Source organism: Astyanax mexicanus, chromosome 3 (genome assembly GCF_023375975.1).
Source record: "Astyanax mexicanus isolate ESR-SI-001 chromosome 3, AstMex3_surface, whole genome shotgun sequence".
In the NCBI taxonomy this organism is placed as follows: domain Eukaryota; kingdom Metazoa; phylum Chordata; class Actinopteri; order Characiformes; family Acestrorhamphidae; genus Astyanax; species Astyanax mexicanus.
Genome location: NC_064410.1, coordinates 21553451 through 21578625, shown reverse-complemented (window position 1 = coordinate 21578625; position 25175 = coordinate 21553451). Strand labels below are relative to the sequence as shown.

General features: G+C 37.1%; 2 protein-coding genes across 2 annotated transcripts; both read right to left on the bottom strand.

Annotated features, from left to right (window-relative positions):
* Nucleotides 1-410: 410 nt before the first annotated feature.
* sh3bgrl3 (SH3 domain binding glutamate-rich protein like 3) lies at nt 411-7281 on the bottom strand. Its single transcript, XM_007253044.4, has 3 exons — nt 7138-7281; nt 4003-4170; nt 411-2886 (listed from the first exon to the last, which is right to left on the bottom strand). The coding sequence occupies exons 1-3, from the start codon at nt 7180-7182 to the stop codon at nt 2821-2823; spliced, it is 279 nt and encodes a 92-aa protein (XP_007253106.2). The 5' UTR covers nt 7183-7281; the 3' UTR covers nt 411-2820.
* A 6658-nt stretch (nt 7282-13939) lies between these two features.
* paqr7a (progestin and adipoQ receptor family member VII, a) lies at nt 13940-22558 on the bottom strand. Its single transcript, XM_007253045.4, has 2 exons — nt 22393-22558; nt 13940-17451 (listed from the first exon to the last, which is right to left on the bottom strand). Exon 2 carries the CDS (start codon nt 17415-17417, stop codon nt 16335-16337), a length of 1083 nt encoding a protein of 360 aa, XP_007253107.2. The 5' UTR covers nt 17418-17451; nt 22393-22558; the 3' UTR covers nt 13940-16334.
* Between the last annotated feature and the right edge of the window lie 2617 nt (nt 22559-25175).

The window sequence follows — 25175 nt, the reverse complement described above, 5'->3', positions numbered from 1 at the left end:
CTGACTTATCTTTACACAAGGATGACACATTGATGACCTGTCTGTAATTTCTGTTCCTCCCTCATCACGGTCAGAATGAAATTAACAGAGAGCTGGAAGAATGACTGAAAAGGTGTTAATTAAAATTGACACTACTTAATCTGACCAAATATAGCACAGGAATGACACATTCTCCAGCACCCACACTCTTATTCCTCCACTCTGAGCCTGAGCTCCACTGCATCAAGATTCAACTCAAGTCCTGGGAATTCTCAGCAAAGTATCTGGAACTGCTTCCTTCACTTGATATATGTGAAGACAGACTGTCAGGAACTAAAAGCTTAACAGTAACTCACACTGTATTTGTGCTCCAGATGAATCAGAATTCTTCTTTTCTCTTTCTGTTTTGAAGAAATACACGACACAACACAGACGTTTTTCTTTTTTTATTGACCCATACTTCACCAACTCACAATCTTCTTGGAAGACAACATGGTTTCTTTCTGTAGTAATTCCTGTTTTGGCCTAAAAGGGGTACTGGTCCAAAAGCCAAGCAGTACAGAAACCACAGCACAGAGACCACAAGAAAGGTTCACAAACATGCTGATAATCAAACATACATACATGATTTAAAAGGGAAATCCACCATGTTTTGTAATAACTTATTTTGACTTAGTTTAATATTCGATTTATATTCCTGTCACCACCACTGTGATGAGAAATAAGTAAGTTTGTTTGGAGAAGTGTAAACTAAACCACTCTTAATAACTAATTTAATAATGCTGAAATTCCAAAAGATCAGTGGATTTCCCCTTTAATTACACATCATAGGGTATAGCGTTAGTACCCCATATCAATACTTTTCCAGATTTCATTACTGCTATGAATCATTATATTTAGTAGCCTGTTGATTTCTTTCAGAGCATGATTAAATGTAGGAATACTAGAATAGTCATTAGTTGGGAAGCCATTACACTTAATAAACAGTGAGATGAAGAATTTTATCAAGCTCAGCACATGTTCTTTCTCAAAACTTTTCATCAAGTCTAGCAGATTTCTTCAGCAAAATCAAGCTCTCATAATTACAATACAAGTAGGCCCTTCAGCTGTGCCGTCTGTCCATTTTCAGCGCTGAACCAAAACCTTGCAGTTCTAACAGAGCATGTGAACTAGTCAGGATAGTGGACACAATTGATAATGGACATGCCAGCAATCAGTGCATTATCAGAATCATATGAGATGCTAATCTGTATTATGTTGGACGCTGTCGGGAATGTAATGGTGAAGAGTAATTTACCACAGGAAGACCAACTCCCACAAGACCAAAAAACTCCTTTTGGGGCAAACTAAATTATATAGTGGAAACCACAGTAAACGGTTAAGAAAAAGAAAATAAAAAAATAGCACATTAGCATTAAATACTGTTGTTTGTTAATTTATGTTGTTCTGGATTAAGGGTGTCCGATCTTATCTGCAAAGGTTTGGTGTGGCTGCAGGTTTTCATTCCAGCCAAGCAGAAGTACATGTAATCAGTTATTTAAGAAACTAATTTTTTAATTCCAACAAATTTTGATTAAATCAGCATAAATCAACAATTTGTCCCCTTTGGGAAAAAATGAGTTATTTTCTTTACCAATAGATGCTAAATATACATCTAAACAAAGAATTTCACAGGGTCAGTTCCCAAGACAGATTATTCCAAGTCCTGGACTAAAGATTATTCTGAATTGAGATGAAAAATGTAGTCCAGGGCTAGGCTTAATCCCTGCCAAAGAAAACCCTTTTTTCAATAACTGAAAAATAATAGATTTTTCCCACAAGGGAGAAAATGGTTGATATATGGATATTTTATTAGAAGTTGAATCAGGTTTGTCTTCAATTTGTTACAATGAAAATCTGCTGGCACACCAGCCCATTACTTATATGATTGGGTACTCCATTCAGTATTATTGGCAACTTTGTATATTTTTCTGAAAACCATTTCTTAAAAACACAGCTTTGCATTTGCCCCAGATAGCAGAAGAGTGTGATTATGTGGAAAACACACTTTTATAGAAATGCATTGGCACTATACAACACAATGGAATGCTCCAGTTTCCACTACACTGACTGACTGTGAACGTGGCTGTCGATACGCATGCAGAGATTCAGTACTACTTAACAACACAGTACAGTACTAACATATTTCTGGACAGATGATGACAGTTTCTGAAGTGACATAAATTGTGGCCAGCATGAAGCAGTTTTTAATGCCTGGGTTTTAAAATATTGGCATACAGTTAGTGTCAGCATGCTGATCTATGTGATCTGTAATGGATTCATCAATGTAAAAACAAACACAGGTCAGAGTTAAAGCTGGCTGAAAGAAAAATACTTATATTTTTACTATTTCTCTCTGTTTTGATCCACAGGAGATTTAAATGACTTTTAAGTGTGTGGATTATAATAAGATTAAGAGTAATTAGTTTGTAGCAGTCAGGATTAGCTGAGCTTACTGCAACACATCCAGTTCCAACAAATTAAGAGACATTTACACACTGGAAGCTAAAGAACCAGCAAGAACAACCAATAAACACAAACATAAATTCACATAAAATATAAGCAGCCACATTAAACGTGATTGAGATTAATCCAACCGAAAGGCCAAATTACACAGTGGGTTTGTGCTTTCCGAGGTGAGAGGTGGGAGGGTACTCTATATGTTTTTGGCATGTCAACATGGCATTGAGAGAAGGGGAGGTGGGCCCTTCCAGCAGGCAGAGGAGAGGATACAGACGATCCTCTCAGGGTGTGGGGTAGGACAATGAAGGGCAAGGAACTGAATTTGACCAGTTGAGGTGCTCACGCCAGCTTCAGAAACTCTGCCACTGTGTCTGCCTCTACTGCCTCTGAAAACATCTCATAGTTCTGTTGAGAAGAACACACACAAGTAGAAATCATGAGGCCTTATAGAAAGAATGAAAAAGCATCAAAAATAATATGTTTGCAATAAACCAATTTTTCCTGTATGTTATGTCATCCATCTGCAGCAATTTCAGGCCAGCAGCTCAAAGAACTACCAGCGACAAGTTATTTTTCCTTTCCTTTCAGTTACTAAAGCCTGCTAGACCTGGTAAAGCTGTCGTCTCAGTAAATGTATGGTTTACTATTAGCAAACAAGTTAGCATTTTCCCTGAGTTTTTTGTTCCACCTTAAATGTGGCACCACTAGGCCAACATTTTCAAAACATGTCGAAGTTGTAAAAAAGCAAATTAAATTCTTGGTCTGTCTTGCATACACTGCTCATTTGAAGTCTAACCATAGATTTATAACGATGATTAGGGTAGGGCACTGTGTGGTCACAACAATACTGCTTGTGTAAGTGTGTCTTCCTTACATATACTCTAATGGGAAGTTCTGCCTAATTATTTTTTTTGCCTGCTGGATTTTGTAAATATTGTTGGTCTGTGATATACATTGCAATATAAAAAAAAGGCCTCAGTTCATTTTTAATAACTGGTCTCGAGTATGAATGAAGGCCCTGTGCGTCGGTTTTCGTAAAGAAAGTTCCTGTTTCTGTCTGTTTTAGTTCAGTGGAGTAGTGGGTGGGGAAGAACAGAGAATTTTAGCTCTTGCTTAGTAATATTCATGACATGCATATCTTGCATGTGACTGGTTAACAGCACTGTGATGCCCTCTCTATGGCTTTGCAGTGGGAGGTCACAAGGCAAGGCAGGCGAGGCTGTGAATCATAATTTACAGGTTGATGTCAGTCTGGGGGCTTTTCCGGATTCACCTGTTTTTCTGTCTATTTTCTTTTATTTGCTTATGCAGTCAATGGGGGTATAAGAACAGTTTCATATGCAGCATAAATATAAAACTCAGTGTGACCTATTTTATTTCAAAAAGAGCAAGTATTTAATGGTTTCTAGCAAAATACTGTTTGGAGTAGCTAAGTTTGGAGGAACAGGACATAAAAAAAAATGTTAAGCGTGCTCCAGTAAAAAAAACATTGACAACCCAATCCTGTGTATGTGTACTCACCCCACAGTACTGATCATCATTGAAAATTTGTGGAGGGACTGCTGTGGGGTTGCTGGATTTGGCCCTCATCTCATCACGAAGATTAATTCCCACTGAAATATCAATCAGTTCAAATTGAATGTTCTTACTCTCCAGGATGCGCATTACTTCCGCCTGCTGTGACTTCACCTGGGAAAAAGCATAACAATAAGATGTCATGAGTTTTGTATACACAACTGCATTACAGGTGAACATAACACCTTTTTTGGAAAGGTGTTTGTAAGTGTGTTAGTTAATTTTGCTGGTAGGAATATCAGTATACGTGGGTATTTGTATTTGGCAAACAGCCCCTACGTAAAGGTAAATTCTGAATAATATAATGGTAGTGGAAAAAAAGAAGGTACTTAAATGAATCTGAAATAGGTCACAGTCACTTTTGAATACCATCCTAAGTTTAGCATTTCACTTACAAATAGCTAAGTTTTATGATAAGTTGTTTTTAAAGTCTGTATCAGCCAATGCTTCAATTTTCAATATCTTAAAAATAAGTATTGCATAGTCAGGCACAAGGCTGTTATGGTGTCACAATTACAAAATACAGAGCAAAAGCCCATTTTTACTAAATTGTTCTACTTTGATCTACAAGTTACTAATGTTTTATGAAACACTAGTGGTCTCCTTTTTTAAACAGTTAAAAGACTAAACCATAGCAGCCCTTTGTCAGTTATGTTTAATAACTGAAAAAAGACACAGAAAATTATTACCTGTATACACAAACATTTTACCCAAAAGGTCACTTACATATTAGTCAGCCATCTTACACTGGTGCTCTGTGTCTTTAATAAGTCAGTGCTTTTTCCCCTTTTCCTAGCTATAAAAAGCTAAGTTGATGATTAACTGTGAAACACTCTCTGACAGAGAGCAGATTGAGGAAGTTAAAGGACACATCTGCACAATGACCACGCCTGAGGTTAAACCATAAATCAGACCAAATCAGTCAGTCTAGCATTGCTTAAACATGCATTGTGGAAATATTAGAAACATTTCAGGCAAAAATCCATGTGCACACTTTTGACAAACTGATTCAGTGCGTCAGCCACATGCATTAGAGACCTGTTAAGATACATTTTTGGGTTGAGGAGCAGCCCTGCCTCACACCTCACCCCCCATAAAAAACACACACACCAACACACACTATCAAAACTATAGGTTAAGTTAAACACATGTGAGGCATATGCATACGGGCCCAGTTCATTAAATGAAATGCTTGTAAAAAAAAAAAAAAAAAAGAACGAAAACAAGACACCCGTTACCGTTCTTTCAGCATGGTCCCTAAGAACACGGTAAAAAGAGGAAGTTGGTCAGTTTCACAGGGTGTATCTCAAATGGCTCGGTTAATTCCTAACTGTAACAGTACAAACCCACATTACAAATCGCTGTAATGCAGTTTTTAGTAGTACAAACTCATTTCAGGTATAAGCCACAAAATTTTTGTTACTAATAATATCAGACCTACAGATGAATAAAGCCAATTTATCTCACATATTACATTATATATGTAAATTTGACTAGTCATGCAGGGTTGCAAAAAAATTCAGAACTGAATTGAGAATGACCCCTAAATTCAGATTCAATTAGATTTCCATGAAATCCAAAGTAAGTTGCATGTAACTATGAAGATTTACAGTCTATATTCAAGATTCAAGAGATTCAAGATTTTTTTTTTTTTTTTATTGTCACGTCACAGAGTACAGGTGTACATGTGAGTGAAAAACTTGGGTGCAGATTCCCACCAATGCGCAAAGAATAATATTATATTACATATAATTACAACATGATAAGTTGTAATATGAATAAATTCCTTTCTTGAACTGAAGTAAAAGCTGAAATCAGAATTTTGCACACCCTATTTGTCACATGCTATAATCGATTACATGGAACTTTCTGATTTGTGACAAAGAGTTTCTATTACACTAAAATGTGTAAGGGCTAGTCAAACAAAGAAAACAATTTCATATACATAAAGTATTAAGAGTTCAGAAAACAATTATTGGTGAAATAACCCTGGTTTTTAATCACAGTTTTCATACATCATGGCATGTTCTCCTCCACCACTTCTACACACTGCTTTTGGATAACTTTATGCCACTCCTGGTGCAAAAATTCAAGCAGTTTAGCTTGGTTTGATGGCTTGTGATCATCCATCTTCCTCTTGATTATATTCCAGAGGATATCAATTTGGTAAAATCAAAGAAACTCACCATTTTTAAGTGGTCTTTTATTTATTTCCAGAACATATATATTTTTGTTTTGTCAATTCGTTAAACATATAACCTAGTTATCATAAACACACTGTGAAATATCGTGATATTGGACCATATCGCCCACCCCTATTAGATAGCTAGTTAGTTAGCTTAGCTAGAATAACTAGCTACCCTAATGCACCATAGGGGTGTAGAAGATGAAATGTCAAACGTTTTATGACTTCAAGAACATTACCTAACGTCGCATTAGCTTGTATCGTGTTTGTCTATTCGAGATCCAGTTAAAATGCTAAAATACACTCTTGCCAAATAGTTAGCTCTTATATTGACAGGTGGACAGTTGTATTTAAATAGTTAACATTGGGTTAGCTAGCTTGGCTAATTAGCATCTAGCCCTCCTTCCTTCCTAAAACTACGGTACCTTGGCCACTGACACAAACCACCTAAAAGATCAGCAGTAACGCTATCGTTGCCAGCCATGAAGGACACACAATAAACAGGGGGGTCTTTTTTTTTTAAACAATGTACTGCCTGTTAGAGGAACAGAGACAGAGAGATGCAGGACCCATCATTACTTCCGTTCTCAATATGGATGAGTGTGCATTTACTAGGCTGTCTCTGCTCCTGCTTAAATAACGTTAATCACTAATTATCTCTGTCGCATATTTTAGATTTATAGTGGATTTTAAAGCTCAGTTTGTAGGAGTCAGCACATGTGTGCACTATGAGCTCATAGATAGAGATGTATCACTACTACTACTATCAGCACTGGGTGTGTCTACCGTTAATCTCTCCTCTTATTTATCTAGATACAGCTACTTTAAAAGGAATAATACAGCAGCCTATTTTTTCACACGAAACCCCCAGTTTACCGTATAATCGCCCCCCTCACCTCTCTCGAAGCAGTGACGGTTGTGTAGTATAGTTTGATGCCCATGTTGACTGTTATCCGTCTCTCTGTCGCTCTGTCTCTCTCTTTCTGTGTGTGAATGTGTGTGTATCGCTACGCGCTCAGTTTTCCAGCCCCACAGCCATAGACATTCAAACATAGATGCCGCCTAGCCTGCCTCCTGGCGTGTTGGCGTGGCCGCCATATTGGAGGAGTCAACCATGCGCCCCCAGTGCACTTATTAGTACTGAGAAAGGTGTTTTATACACCTATAATAATCACAACTCTACCAATTTTTACACGGTTTGGTTTGAGACAAACGACAGATATGTAGTAATGATACAGGATATGCCATACCATATGGCTATGTCTTTATTACAAAGAATAGTACAAAGTTTTTCAGCATGAAAACACTTATTTGTAATGTGTGACAGCGTCCTGTATCATTATTACAGCTCTGCCGTTTGTATTAAACCAAACCATGTGACAATCTGGTAAAAAAAAAAAAAAAAAAAAAAAGGTAGATTTGTGATTATTATAAACACCTTTCTCAGTACAAACAAATGCACTGGGGGGAGCACGGTTGACTCCTCCAATATGGCGACCACGCTGACACGCTAGCTCCAATGGACGGCGTTAGTCGATGCGGCATCTATGTATATATGTCTATGCCCACAGCCTCCTCTCCCCGCCATGATTGCCCCGCTATTCGCTGCAGGGTTTAAAGACATAGCAGCACATTTTTCACACAGCGAAACAAACCCTCCTTTGTAGCCTAAAGCAAGTGTGAGGCTGTCTGAAAATACTATTAGATCTATAAGCACTATTTAAGATTACTTGTTTAGTTTATTAGCTAAATTAGCGTTTAAACAATCTTTTTCACCTGTGTGGACAAGCTCCCTCCTTATGTTTACCTCCCCTGGTGTAAAATGGCAAAGAGAGGCAAAGATTGGTCCACTAAGAAAGCAGTTTCCAGGCCTTTATGGTTGGCCCCCCTCGGAGAGGCTGAGATTAGCTGCCTTAATAACACAATTTTAACCATTTCTAGTTTGGCAGTGCCCAACAATATCGTGTTTTAACCTCCTAATATCTTGCCAGCATCCCAAACCTCATGCTCATACAAAGATGTAAAAGTATTGGCATTCATTATTCAGTTAGACATATAGATACTAGGGTTTAAAATACTTCTGAAGAAGTTGTAGTGTCAGGTCAAGCTATTAACTCAAGTAAAAGTATAAAAGTACTGGTTTCAAAAGTTCTTAAGCGCCAATCCACCCAATGGGTGCAATTTTCTTGTTGTAACTCTTCTGAATCTATTAACACATATATTTAACTATTCAAAACCTATACTCATCAGTCCCAGGCAGCTTTACTCATTTTTTTACAAGGTTTCTAAGCCAAAAATGGTTCTTTTGATTTTCTCTCAAAAAAGTCATTATTTTAAAGAAATGGTTGATTGCATGTTCAAGTAATTGATATTTATCTAGGTCTGGAGATGATTTCAGTTGTGACATTTGCATTTGGAAGCTGTTGCTGTGAACCCACACATGCGTTCAAAGGCGCTTTTAATGGAAGTGAAAAAGATCATTAATAGGCTGAAAAAGTAGAAGAAATTCATCAGAGAGATAGCCGAGATGTTAGGAGTGGCCAGATCAACAGTTCAGTACATTCTGGTAAAAAAAAAAAAAAAGGCCTGGTTGTCCACAGAACACAATAGTGGGTAATGATCACAGATTCCTTTCCATGGTGAAGTAAAACCCCTTCACAACTTCCACCCAAATAAAGAACACTCTGCAGCAAGTGTATCAGTATCTCAATCTACCATAAAGACACGACTTCATGAGAGCAAATACAGAGGGTTAACAACAAGTGCAAATCATAAATAGAATGTCAGTTTATACTTTATCCAAAAACATCTAAAGAAGCCAGCCTAGTTCTGGAACAGTGTTCTTTGGACATCTGAAATTAAAATCAACCTCTACCGGAATAATGGAAAGAAGAAAGTATAGAGAAAACTTGGAACAACTCAACATCTTCTGTAAAAAATTATGATATGGGCATGCACGGCATTCAGTGGCACTAGAACACTAGGCGTTTATAGAAGATGTGACAAAAAACAGAAGTGTAGAGAGATTTTCTTTCTGCATAGATTCAACCAAATGCAGCAAAGTTAATTGGTCTTAGCTGGTCTTGAGCAGGATTTTTACGTAGGGTAGTCAAGCTATTTTGTAATGCTTGTCATCCTGGTTAACCTGCTTGGTGATGCTGTTGTGGCTGGTCATCAGCACAATCAAGCTTGGTTGGTAGGTTGTTTGGTTTGGACATTTTGACTTGCTTTTTAAACCAGCTAAATCATCAAACTAAAACAAAAACTTGCCCAATATTTCTCATGAGCTGATCAACCACCTGCTTGGCAAAGAATGTGTTAGAAGAATCATGGCATTGCAGACAGATTTGAAAGGTTTTCTATTTTACTACCAAATGTGCTAAAAGTTAACTATTTTGGTGTTTTAATGACTCCAGCTTGCCTGATGCACCTCTCTCTTCACTTAGATAAAATGTTGGAACTCAACATAGCTTTTTGTCTGGCTGGAGGCAAAATTGCTCACATTTCTTACACGGTCACCATGGTAGTTTCAGTGCTAGCACAGCTAATGTCTTTTCAGCTTGTACTTAGCACCCAAATCTGTGCAGCCTAGAAACTCTGATTAACATAGTTGTCCAGTTTTTGTTCAGAAATACTCTTAAAAATCCGTTCTTATGTTCTATTATGCATATCCATGGTTCTTTATGTACAAGAAAAACGTCATGTAAATTGTTATATAAGAAAGGGATCTACATATACAAGTAAAAAAAAAAAACCTTATTGTTAAACAACCATTTAAAAATGTTGAAATATTAAAATTGACATTCAGAAGCATAAGTATTGATACATAAAAATATAGATTATGAAGAGCTCAGTCTTAGTCTTAGGTTAATGCATATTGGTAGGTGGTAGAGGGAAACAGTGTGAGAAAGCTGAATGAAAGTAGGTCCTATCTTAAGCACACACCCAGAGTCATTTAATAACTGACATTTTGGCACTTGGTTCTGTAGGCCTGCTGGAGGAACTATAAACTGAACACAGTTATAATCTAACAGGCAAAAAACAAAAACATTTAGGTTTCTTTGCACAGGATAGAAAAGCAAATTTACATACCGGTATGTAAATCCACAAGAGGGCAGTAAAGCTTAAATTTAACCAGTAGCTTTCTCCTGAAGATGAGGTGCTGTACGAGAATCAATGGGAGACTGGGCGAGAGGCAAAGAGTCACAAGGAATACAAAACACAGTATAAACATGCTCAATAAAGGCAAATCTCAATAGTTAGGAGAGGCTGACCTTAAAATAGTGGAACGTTGGCTGGGTGGTTTGGTGTGAAATGAAAGGTTTTTCTTTTACATAAATGTTTACTGTTGTTTAGGTAGCACACCATAATTGAGCACTATAATCAAATTACAATATATATATATATATATATATATATATATATATATATTAATGATTGTGGGGGTTGGAATTTGTTTAATCACACCAAGGCCTCACAACTAGTTGGCAGGTTGTGAGTTAACCTGTTTTGGACTATTGTTGCCCTGTTTACACCTGATTCAACTAATCAGGTTGTTCGGCAGAAGATACTGGAGCATCCGAGCCTCCACTACCAGACACTGCAACAGCTTCTTCCACCAGGCAGTCAGACTCCTCATCACACAGAGACGGAGCTAAACCTCCCCTATGACCACACACTCACACAGATCTGAACTGAACCACCTCACCACTCTTCACACACACACACACACACACAGACAGTACTGAAACCCACTCATCACTGTACACACACTCTCATTTAGCACACAGAGATTAAGATGTCTCTACATCTATCAGCAATATTTGCTGCTTCATTCTATAAAATTATAAACTCTCTACCTCAGTAACTGCTTTGATAATGTAGGTTCAATAAGTTACAGTATGTTAACTATCTCTGCACCTTTTGTTCACTATACACATTTTAGTTTACTGTATCCGTCCTGCACTGTCCTGTCTGTTAAATTGTCTTGTCTTTTTTATTTGTTGTATTTATTGTAGTGTTATACTTTTATTTTGCACTTTTGCCTATTTGTTGAATGTATTGTTGTTCCATGTTGCACCATGGTTCTGGAGGAACGTAATTTTGTTAAACTGTGTACCTGTACTCAGATATAATGACAATAAAAGGCTCTTGACTTGACTTGATTAATAACTTCTGTGTTGAAAAGAGTGTGCAGGATATGAGACCACAGGGATCTTGTTAACTAGGACCGTTAAAGTACAAACATAACAGAATTCATACTACACAGTGTCTTATTCTTATCCACCACAACAAACATGTCTAGTCTGTCTTATCTCCACATTTTGGCTCACAAGGGTGGTTTCCCATTTAGCTCAACAATGGTTTTAAATATTGTGAGCTACTGGGCCAGTGAATATTTGCAGCATGCTTTGTTTTCAAAAAGACGAAAACGAAAGCAGTTTATCTGTTTGACTATTATATGATAATTAGGGCTCTCAACATTAGGGTGACCAAACGTCCGTTTTTCCCATATCCGTATTTTACGTCCTGACCCTACTCAACATTAAAGCGTTAACGCACAAGATTAATTAAAATCAATTGTGCGTTATTCATTTTTTAGCGCACTTAAATACGCCACCAAGTTTGACCCCAATTTACGCCATATTTAGCATAAGCAGTGCTACCCAGCCCTGGTTAGCAGCATAGCCAGCCCTGGTTAGCAGCACAAGCCAGATGTGGTTAGCAGCACTAGCCAGCCCCAGTTAGCAGCTTTACCCAGCCCTAGTTAGCAGCGCTACTCATGCGCAGTTAGCAGCATAGCCAGCCACAGTTAGCACCACTAACTCCCTTATACTTTGTAATTAATCAGAGTAGATTTACTGCTACATGATGGGTAGAAATCATACATACGGTGCATTTTTGGGAAGTTAAAGGATTTTTAGTGTGAGCCTTATAGTCCAAAAATTCGGTAAACAAACTCATCGACTTATCCAGATCAAAGAAACCAGCTACAGGTGTGAAAACATCTGTAAATTTTTCATGCATTATTTATTCCAGCACCACAGGTTGGCGTTATCTCCCCTCAAACATACAAGTATATACTAGTATTTTTACTGACACCACTAATATACAAATAATTGTATTTTACATGTCTTGTTTTATTAACATTTAAATATCCACTATAAAAACTTGCATCTTAAGAACGGGTGCGATTAATCACAGTTAATCTCAGAATATTGTTTGGATTAATTGGATTAATTTTTTTTAATCAATTGACACCACTAATTATAATTAGATATTCAGATACCAATTTGGATGAGGCATGTGAGCGCAAAGTGGCTCTTCCAGAGTGGAATATTAACTCCACTCATCGTCCATCGTAATTTCTTAGCTGTGGGCATGTCCTGATCAAGGCAGGTCATAATTAAGGTTATGTGTGAGGGTAATAAAGCATACCTGTCAAGTTTTAGATTTAAAAATAAGTCGTCCCACCAGCCCAACGAAGATTTAGTATTCCTTACATTTTAAGACAGGTTTACAAGAAATCTAAAATAACCACATGTGAACCACTTACACACTAAAATTAGATTATCAGAATCTGATATGCCTCTGCGCTCCGCGAAACCACCAAGCTGATTGGCTGTTTCTCCTGAAAGGCGGGACTTTCTCCTTGAACCGGCACCACGATTGGTTAAGAGACACAGATCGGTCAGTGCCCTGTCTCCTTAAAAATAAAAGTTTTTTAAATTTTAATATAATACGGGAAATTTACGGGAAAATACTAATACGGGAGGACGGCGGGAAAGAGGAGAAAAATACGGTAGTTTCCCGGCCAAAATAGGTATGTAATAAAGTCTCACTCATTATTCTTAGAATGCAGTCATTAAAATAAATTTCCAGGTTAAAGGTTTTAGGGTTCTCCACCAAAAAAGTGCCCTTGGAATAGCTAGACCTAAAATGTCTGAAATGCCATATTAACCTTATAAATTTATAATGTGTGATAGAAGGAAAATTGCTGACAAGTCTGTCCGGAATCCCCAGTCCACCTCATGTAATGTGGGAAGTTCAGACTTAGTTTAGATATTTAGGATATTTAGAAACTTTATTTAGGATATTTTAAGTATTTTTATATCTAAAGTTTAGACTTTATATCCTAAATAAAACTATTTTTGTTATTAAATATATCTTTTTTTGGCAACAAACTTTCATATACCGTTTATGCAAGTCAGGGTTGTGGTGTGTCTGGAGCCTACTGAAAATGATTAGTCACAAGGCAGGAATACCTCTGGACAGGGAGTTAGTCCATCACATGGGTAAATCAAAGAACATATCTTAAAAAATTGGATTAACATTTCTAATATCCGACCAAGCAGATTTCCTATTAAGAACTACTACATCTGACTTTGGGAAGTCATACTTTTCATGGTAGGCTTTATTAGAAATGTATTAATAATCATATTGATTACAATTGATAATAATAATAATAATAATCAAAAATCATCAGTTACTTACATCCACACACACTTACAAACACACAGCGGTGGTGTGTTAACAGTGTTTGCTGTGCTATCACACCATCACCATGTCAGCGTCACTGCAGAGCTAATAAGGACCCACCGGTCCTACTTGTGTTAATGTTTGACAACCTGGTTCACGTGTAATTAGCAACAGTGTAAGAGTGAACATGCAGTTAAGAAAGAAACACACACACAGATGTAGATATACAGCATCTTTTGTGATGTTTTTAATTATATAGAAGTAACATTCTTGGACTGTGCAAATTACACACTGACAACTGGCAATAATTCTGACAGAACTCTCTGACAACACCAAGAACACAATATTGCACATATTTAATCATAATTAAAACAAGAGATTTTTTGTACATTCTCAGAGCAACATTCTTATTTATTCTCCCTGTACTTTATCTGCTTGAATACTCACAGATACCTGTGGATTGTCCCTAGGATTGGCTTTAAGAATCACTGTCATCACAATACAAATACAGCTCACCTAAAGTAAAATTAGTCAAGCAAATAAAATCATTCAAAGGAAATATCCCAAAAACATATACAATCAGTATTGCAATTATTCTCATTATTGTGCAGAGGGTTTTACTCAGCTGCAGATTCGTCCACAACAAAGATTGTCCCTTTACTGATACTCCTTAACTAAACCAGATAAGGCACAGATCATTCACTGTCTACAATTACTGTTAATAGATAAAACTAAGGCCCAAGCAGAGTTTTCATGAAACATCTTAACATTTCCAGTCCTGTAAAAGCCAGCATTTAAGGTTGCATTAATTGTTTTTACACTAAAACTTTTCAACTATTTCAAAGTTTAAAAACACAGTAAAAAAGGCAGTTAGTTAGTTTCCCACATACTGAAATACTGGTTATTAGGAATGCTAAATATGTATGGTATGATACTTTATGGTGTACAAAGAGCATAAGATTAATCAGTGAAAACACTATTTTATATTTATATTTTAACATATTTTAAATCATACTGAAACTGTTCATGGTCATGGCTATTAGCTTCTTAGAGTGTATGAAACCAGGGCATGATTGTTTACCTATATGAGATTTTAAATATTAATACTGCAATATTTTACACAGTTCTTGAGAGCACTGTCATGCCTGCTCTGTGATGCCTGTTTTACCAATTGTGAACTTCATAATGAATTTAAAGCGGCTATTTTGAAATAATAATGTTACATGCTACTTTTTAAATATAAAGCATTTGTGCATATTTTAGAGACATAATAAACTAAATGAAAAAAATATGTGAAACACATTATATCTAGTGACTCATAACAATTACTTGCTTATATTTGCAAAACTTGTCTGCTCCATTTTATTTCTGTGTCGGTTGCTTACAATGCATTAACATTCAGCTCCTGGTGTGAGCTATACTGTTCATTAACCATTATGAGTGCACTGTTGGAGTTAACGGTGCCCTGAAAATCCCTTTCAAACTCCACTTTAAGGTTTGAAAACACAAGAGAAAATCTGCAACATACTCAATAGTGGCATAAAACATAATAACAATAATAGCAATTTGGTTAAAATCTAGCTCTATCTAAATAAGCAGAAATATGAAATGTAGTTGAGTTATAAATACAGTACAAAAAATACAATCTAGAGGTATAAAAATACATTGCAGAAGACAGGCACTGTATTATATCTGATACATTTGCTTTGCTGGATGTTTTATGCAAACAGCATCAAAATACAACATTTTAGAACTGTATTTATGTGCCATTCTCCTCTTATTATTCTCATGACTACACTGTAAAAACTAACTGCACTACTTACTGACTGAGCCAAACTCAAAAATTCATTGTTGAGTTATACACTTAATTCATTTGTGTAAGAACAACGTTTTGTCATTTTTTGGGTTATGAGTTAAGCTGTTCATATTCAGTTTTGTTTTACTGACTGAGTGTCCTTTTTTCAGCGAAATACTGTAACCTGCAGGTTGAGCCTACAGCTTTTTTGGATCCTGTCACCATCTGAGCATGTCTTCCCAATACCCACCCCTTAATCACCACACCCACACATTCATTATCAGTGTGTAGTCATTCCCCCAAGGTACGTATGCCCAAATTTAGACAATGATTGATGGCATCAGTGTTGAAGGCAGCAGGAGCAAATTGCCGTTATTCTGACTACATGCTGGCTAAATACTGCTGTTTACTCAAATGTTACCACAAGATTATATTGTCAGTGTTACGGCAGATTAATAATAGGCAATTAAGTAATGAAAAACTAAACAATATTTGAAAAAAATATAGTTATGTTAGGTTAACTCACAAGATTCAATTAAAGTATTTGCTTAATGTATTTAAGTCTAAAATACAGTGTTTAGTATCGTAAGTGCATTCAACTTAAAACTTTTTAATCAGTTAAAATGTTATATGGATTGCCTTACTAGTTTTAAAGTTAGGTACTGGGCTTACAGTACAAATGATGCAACAACATGGAGATGTTAATCATTTACATTCATTTGAATAATACATCCAATAATGTATTGTCAAATAATTGTGCATTACTATGATTAAAAAAGGTATGGACATATGTGCATGTGTTTTTAGAATATCTAGATCTTATTTGGCCTTTTCCTTGTCTGACAGCATTCGGCTTACTTTCTTAATCATGTAGGCAACTATTTGAGTGCAGATGAGTGTTGTCACCAAATATAACAACACAAAAACATGTGCATCACCATCACCATGAAGACTGGTGTAAAGCTCGCGGCGGTTGAGGTAGTCCAAGTGAGAGGCGTTGATTTGGGAGAGAGTACAAAACACCAGAAGAACATGGAACAACTGGTGACCCTGACCCAGGAAGTCACAGTGTCCAGGGAACAGACACTCAGGAAGAGGGTAGGTGAAGAAGAAAGCACTGGAGAGAAAAAAAGCAATTTGGCCACAATGGAAGAGCATAGCTTGGTCATTTGTGGAATTATGTTCTCCACTGGAGAGGTACCAGAGGAAGATCCTATGGAAAACCGGGCTTGTATCCCAAGTGTAGGCCAGTGACGAAGGCACCACCTGACAGACTTTACGAACCCAAATAGGTAGGGTGTAGTTCTGGTACTTTCCAAAAGAGCATCCCCAACATGACAGGCAGCAAAGAAAGCTGGAGACAGGCATGAAGATTCCCCACACCTTTGTGTACCAGCTCTTCTCTATAGCATAATAGAAATGCACCACAGCACTCCCATACTGGTACTGTGCCACCCCTACATAATCGAGAAAGTAAAAGGCATAATTGTAGAATTCAGATTTAGCTGAAAGCAGATGAGCCACAGCGCTGAATGTCATGTAGGTCATCGATGACACAATGAGAACAAGCAACGGCCAGCTGTGGGGATCACCAAGGAACTCTACAGTCTCTGCCAGCTGAGCTGCTTTGGTAAGGACCACCAGAGCCCCAAGCAGGTGTGTCCACACATTTATTGTCTCGTTGTGGCGCTGGAACATCGACAGGACGTAGTAGCGCCAGCCTTCGTGAAGGGGACGGTAACCAGCATGGATGAAGCGCTCGCGGAAGAAGCGGGGCACTTCCACATCTCTCACTGGGGCCGGAATTGATGGCACCGCCTCCTTCAGCAGCTGGGGCACCTGCCTCACCTGCTGCAGGTTAATGAATAGGCGACCAATCTTTTCCATGACGATGGTTGCCATAGTAGTATGTAAAAATACACCAACAGATCAGAAACTGTTAGAGGAGACAAAAATAACAAATATGCAATTAGGAACACTATAAATGTTGTATTTTTAGATTAATTTATTAAGGGAGATGACAAAGATAAAATTCTGGTTGGCAAAAAAGTTAAGGCAGTACAAGTGATTATCTGACTCTATTATCCGACTTAATCTTGGCATCATATGGTCAAATGGTTATGCTATTTTCAAAACATCTGCACTCAAAAAGTATCATATCAATTTTTTTAAAGAAGAATATATCACATCTCAGTATTAAAACACACAAAACAGACAAAATTAATCAATAACAGTGAATTACCCCCCAGCAGATGAACAGTGTAGTGTTGCAAACCTAATTTCTCACTCCATTAACTTATGAATAAATCATACATAAACACTGTTTACTTTATACTTAAATAATAATATTATTATTATTCAAACTGGTATAAAACAAATAGGGCATTTATCTTACAAATCAAATGGGATTTTTCTATGTGACACTTCATAAATCAGAACAATCAGAACTTTTTAACAAATTCCAAAAGTGTTTGTTTCATCATATTCCTATACAAAATGGAAAGTAGCCAATCAAATTACATTAAATTTGTTTTATGTAGGGAGCAAAACATATGTTTGCCACATTTAGATATTCTGGACAGTTTTTTGTCTTTTTTAATGAGCAACACAGAGTAATTCTTTCAATTAGCTTTGTGCAAACTGCATGCTTGAATCAATGTTTTCTAACCCAGTAATCAGAGACTAAAGCCCTGCTAGAAGAATGCTGGAGGAAAGCAGAAATGTCAACCATTCAGGGTTCTCAGATTAGAAACAAGTGGCCTCAATTACCACCACTTAACACAAACTTAAAACACACTATGTTCTGGCACGGTATGACACATTACTATTGACAAGGAAAATCTTTGCAGCGCTTTCATGAAGAGCCACAATTCTTAACAATAGGAAACGTTACTGCTAAAACGTGTACAATTAAATTATATGATACTACTCCAATTCAGAAAAAAATAGGACAGTATGGAAAATGCATAAAAAAATAAAGCAAGTAAAGTAAGTAAACTACAGTAATTCATTTGCTATTTCTTTTATTGAAGTATGACAGAATGAACCCATGTTTTTTATGTTTAGTCTGATAAACTTAATTTCAGTTGTTAATATACATCCATTCCTGTATTTCATAATACTAATAATGCACTGCATATAATTAATTTTGGCCAATTTATCTGTGTCTGGTAGACATTTAATGGTAGCTCATTTTGTTATAAACAGTAAAAAAAGTTGTAGCCTGATGTGTTTTATTTTTGCCTTACATGATAATTGCACATCCTATGTCAAGAGGATATCAAGTGATTAAGTATTTCAGATGTACTTTGGTTCTATTTTTTATGCAAATACAATATGCATTTGAAATACAAAGTTTTTCACATTTTGTCTGCTGTAATGCTGCTTCTGTTAAAAAATACGGTTGGGTATCGTTTTAAAATACTGAAATTGGTACCAATACCCAAACAATACTTTTTTCAATACCTTTTTCTAAATTGTAACCAAACAATTCAAAAACGATAATCATTCTTACACAACGTATTTATTTATTAGCCGACATGAGTAATCTCATTCTCATACTGTTACCATGAGTGGATCTTGTTGGAATAAACAGTGAGCATGTTTGTGGTGCTTTATTAAGAACAAAAATCATCTCTTGTGCTTAAAGAGAGGGAAAGATAGCGCGAGTTAGCAAGTTAGAGCAAGTGCCAGAGACTTAAGCACGCTAGCTCACCGTGACTCCTCGTTTGGCACATTTATGGGCAGGCACCAGAAAACAGGCACCGGATGTTTTTTTTTTTTTTACCTTTCGATACTCTTTAGTACCAAGACATTTTAGTAGGTGCCATTTTGGTAACGAATTTTGATACCCAGCCCAAATAATGATCAATTATTCAACAGCTTTTTCTACATATACACCAGAAGCAAGATGCAAAATAATCTTAAAAGAATATAGACGCAGTCTTGTAAAATTAGACCCAATTTGAAGCTGCAAGATATTCTGTCTTTGCCAGCTAATGATAAATTGTAGATGTGTTAAAATTGCCTAGTCAGAGTCTTATAGGGCCGTGGTCCGCAACCAGCGGACCTCGGTCCGGATACGGACCCATATGCCATCCCATCCGGACCCGGAATAAATTGTTAAAATATTTTTTTATTATTTTATTAAAATATTATTTTAATTTTGACGGGAGAATTAATTTTAAACCGGAGCGTTTATTTTTCCCTATCTGACTCAAGTGCTTTTACCAGCACTGCACTGAGCAAGGATTGGAAGCTACAAACCAATCGCGTGCGAGTCATACTAACCACGTGGTTCAACTAGCGAATCAAATCGTCAGCTTGAACTCAGAGCGAGTTGTATGAGCAAACCGAAGCCGAGGTTTGTAGCGAGGCACAGACATCCACGCAGTGTGATATAAGGAAGAGAAGGTGAAAGACGAGCGAAAAGCGATTAAAGCGAGAAACGCAGGGAGATGATACAGATGACAGGACGTGAATTACAGTCAGAAGAGGTGCAAACACTATGGCGATTTCAAAAAAGTGAAAAGTAGATGCCGAAAATCGGAATGGACTGATGCATACATGTTCATTCTTCCACCCGCGAGCACGAAACCGAAGAACCGAATGTTGACAGGGCAAGCCAAAGCTCAGTTCTCACACTGAGCAGGGGAAATTGGGGGAAGACAGATGTAAGAGAAATCTGTAAGAGAAATAGTTCAGGTGTTTTGAGAGTTGTTTTGTTGAGGAGAAATATTGAGATTGTTCAATCAAAAGGAAACTGAAGCTACTATTTTTTCTTAAGCACTTTCTTTGTTTTTGAATACATAAAATAGTTAAGGTGTTAGGAGAATGTTTTGTTGAGGAGCAATGTTGAGATTGTTCAATCAAAAGGAAACTGAAGCTGCTATTTTTCCTTAAGCACTTTTTGTTTTTGAATACATAATTTAGTTTTTAACTGCAGCCACAAAATGTTATCCTGTGTTTCAGTGCTAATAAACTTCTTTCAAATGATTTTAACCTGTATTATTATTTTTTTAACACAATTTATTCAGATATCGTCATACTGCAAATAGACGATGTTGTGGACTTTTGCTTGAGGAAATTTATTTGAACTGGACCTCCTCACAGTTTTCTTGAATACCCCTGTTATAGGGTATGGTTGGCATTGCGCAATGCATATTATTAGGATGTCCACGTTTTTTGTGCAAAACTCAAGATTTTGCTTGCCAAAGAGAATAAAACTTTAATGTATTAACTGATAAGTGTACATAACTCCTACTTCCTACTTACATTGTGACTTCCTGGGTCAGGGTCACCAGTTGTTACATAAGTGTCCTGTTTAACTGCTACATATACATTTTATTCTGAAACTAACATCATATAATAAGAAGATGCTGTTGTTTCTTTGTATCCAATGTTGTAAAAGCCTTTACCATATTTTATGCAGCACACCTCCTGACTATGCTGAGGAAGTGATTTCAGAAAACAGATAAACACACAGGAAACCTCAGATACAGCAATATTTCCTCCTCTCTTCTTATTTCTGTTTTTCTAACTGAAATCCTGCTTCAAGAACTAGCTAATGCCAACACCAATTGATTTCAATCGATTTCACTGCCGCAGACAAATTTCCAGATTTGCGATAAAATCACGAGAGTCTTGCTTGAGTCGAGCTGAAGTCGAGATGCGGTGGTGTCATCTCAATCGTTCAGTGTAAGGCAGTTCTTTTTCACGTCCTGGCGTTCAGATAAAATCAACCATGTTCAATATTATCATAAGTCTTGACACTTACAGCAAATAGTGACGTGAACACTGCCAACAACCAATAAGGGAGCTACAGGAAGAGGCATGGCAAGAATATTTTACGTGACTGTTTACAAATTTGAAAAAGAACACATTTTGCAGTTAATACCCCTCAAATGTTTTTTACTTTAATATGTAGTGTATTTTAAACACTTTAAAGTCATCATATTTAAAGTTATTTTTGAAAAATATTAAATTTTTATTTTATGTCTTATTGTGTAGCGTTTTTTTGATACAAACAAGTTTAATATAGACTACTTTACTATAGACAAGAATAATGTTCTTTATTGCAATAATTCGAATCTAAAACAAAGGCAAATGTATAGCAGCGAAGGTGTGATTCTTTGCTATACAAGGTTGTAACAAAAAAAAAGGGGGGGGGGGGGGTTATAGGCAGAGTTGAACACAAAATGTATTCTATTAAAAAATATCAAAAACTAACAGAGTGGCAGAAAAATAAACTGTTGATGGGGACAAAAGTTGTGAGTCTCTGATAAATTATTATCATTATTTGTAACTTAATATGTAATATGTACAAACTCTACCAGAAGCATGATGGAAAATAATCTCAGGAAGAATCTAGGTGCAGTCCGGTTAATAGTCATCCCCAGTCTTTGCAAAATCTGAGCCTGTGAGTAAAAAGACTGTGAGTAAAAAGGCTGTGGGTAAAAAGTCTGTCTTGTCTTTAGATGTGAGAGTGTCAGACTGTATAGTCTGTTAAAAGTCTTTTCAAAGTTGTGTAGTGTATAGACAGCCTAAAAAATGTAAACACACAGAGACTTCCTCTCCTCAGGGACTTGTAAAGTAATACTGTTGCTGTTAAGAGTCACATTTAGGAAAAACTGTGTTTTTAGAAAACTACAGTGCTATGTGAAGGCAAATAAAAGGCTATGATTTAAATATAAAATATACTAATGCTGATAGGTTAATTTAGCTATGTAAAGTCTCTCTAACATACACGAAGATAGTTAGCTGTAAGATAACTGTAAGTTACATGTTTAATGGACCTGTTGATATCTAAAAGTGAACTGCTATCTTCTCCTCCTTTGTTTTTGGGCTGTAAACAGACTGTTTGAGGGTGTCTCGGTACCTCCGTGTTCCTTCACCTCCACCTCCTCCTCCTCCTCCTCCTTCTTCAGCTCGGTCCTGTCTTCTCTCTCTCCTGCGGGCTGCGCCTCTCAGCCTCCTCTCCCCGCTGTGTGTTTAGCAGAGTTTACATGGCTGAAGATCTGCGGCCCTGCCAAACTCTTCCTTCCCCACCCAGATTCGAATAAGCCCCGCCTCCCGCTGTTTTACCATTGGCTACGCTGTGATTTTCTGTGCAATGATTGGCTTATAGAATTGGCTCATCGTGGGCGGGTCTGTTTATCGTGTGCCTGTGTGAGGGCGGTGGGCGTGGCGGTCACTGAGAGCGGACTCTGGTGAGGAGGCTGCAGCATGGTGGAGGTCAGCAGTGGACGAAGTACACATCACAGCACCGACTAAAGTTAAAGAGGTGCTAAACCATAAACTACATTTTTCATATTAATTGCTGAAATCTATTCCTGTGAAATAATAAAACATACCATTCCTGCTTAAAATTTTCTAAAATCCAAAAAAAAAAAAAAAACGCTTTTATTGCGATAATTTTAGCCTCTGCAGTGCCGTCACAGGTTCAACTGTGCTTTGCAGACATCCCAAGTCTCCCGGAAGTGGCGGGAGTCTACCACATATCAATAACGGCTCCCTAATGCCCACAAGTATCTACAATATAGAAAGAGTGGCAAAACACAAACGTGTACCCAGGGGTCACATACTTTTTTCTCCAATCACGTGAGAGAAAGAGAGGGAGAGAAAGGTGTGTGCATATTCATGAAGCGCATGCAAAACAGAGAGAGTTCTTAATGGTCTGTTTTCTGCAAAAGTCTGTGAGTCAGGCAATCAGCTTTTAGTGTGGGTGGGCAGTGTTTTTTCCCTCCTGGACAGGATGCATTTAAATGACTGCAAGAGTCATGATATCATATAGACAGAGAATGGGGGTGATTCAAGTCCAGGTCCGGAGGGTTGTCTGGGATGTCTGGCTTTGATACGTAGACACTGTATAATATACAAATCAGTCAATCAATAATACCAATCCCCCTGGTGGCGTCCAACCATCTGCATCTCACCGCTATCAGAGGCACACTGCTCAGCTTAATCAACTCTCCCCGCCTCTAAACCCATACATCACCCAGTGCCTCTCCCAAAGTTCTATAGCAGTTTTATAGCAGCTTTTGAACTAAGGGTGGAGTCAGCAAAAATCAGAGCGTTTAGTGCCCCTTCACAGTATAAAAACCCAAGTAATTTTATCACTCCAGTAAAAGCAGAAGTTCTCCCTTTACAACCTCATTTTAATAAAATGACAAAATTATTTGCTTTTAAATGTAGGGGAGAATATTTTGGGCCCTATTTTAGTTTGATTTAGGGTGTGTCAGTGTGTTCTTACAGTCATAGCAACGGAAAAGTACACCTTGCGCTGCTCACATACACAGGAGTGGACTACACAAAGGCTAATTTATTAAAACCACGGACCATGCAAAGCCAGGTTACACGGCTGCTACTCATTCTATTTATACACAAAAGAACAAAAGTACAGCATAAAGCTTCTTATCAGCATTACCTGGAGTAATAGCAAGTCTATCAAAATGGAGGGGCGGCATAAAGCTGCTGTCAGAGCTTACCCTCCTCACCCTGGGGTCACTCTAGTACTAGCTTTCATGGGAAAAACCCTTGTATACATACAAACATAAAAAGAGTTATCATCTTTTAAAGGCACAGCATAGCTGTTAACGTTACACTGTGTAGCCAGGATAGCAATGAACGTTTGACGGGTGACTGTTTTAAGGATTTCTTTAGTCAATGGTGCACCTTTGTTTTCTGCCGCCAAAATAGCAATACGACATAAATGTACCCATGCACACCTTACTTACAGACCACCAAACCCGTTAGTGCAGATATGTTTGTAAGCTCGCAATTTAAATGCCGCTGATTCAAGTCATGAAAACAAAATGTTTGCAGGGTGTAAGATAGCAGTGTGCATCAACACACCTTGTGCATGGTGTAAGATAGGGCCCATTGACTTCCTTAAATTAGAAACAAGCTAGAGTGATTACATTCCCTCTGAACATGCTCAGTCTTCTTGCCAGGCATGTGTTAAGTACTAGAGCCCCAGTGCTCTTTCAAAAAAAACTTGAGTGAAGTTAAAGTGTTTTTTAAGCGCCACACTAAAGAAGAAGTACTAACGTTTTTAACATTTTTGTACTTTAAGTAGTTTATTGCAAAATTTACTTCTCAAGTACAGTACTGTATTATGTAGTTATTACAAAAAGCAGTGAAAACTTCGTAGAGCAAAAGGCAGAACAGAAGTATCTTAGTCTTCTTATAAGATCAGCTTGATTGCTTAATTCACTCAATGATGAGGAGCTACATTAAACCAACTACTAGCTTTGATACGGCAGTGATAATATGGGATTGGAATGGTTTGAAATATTTTAATAATTGTAACGAGTATAGATGCATCACATAAAAAAAATCATCAATATAAAAATTAAACTTATGGAAAATATGTACTGAAGCAAAAGTGAAAATTATACTCCAGTAGATAGAGATTCAGCTTTTCAGTACTAAAATACAGTAATGAAAAATACAAATACAAAATAGACTTTTCTATCTTTTGAATTCTTTCCTGAGATCAAAATGTCTAAGAATCCAAACACGTATTATAAGAATAACTATTGTATTATACTAATAATAAACAAATCAGGGTTTCCTGTAGCTGTATGTAAGCTTCTTTGGTTACCTGAGTGTACCGAGTGTTGCTGATACAAGAGCAACTGCGAACACACAGATATCAGA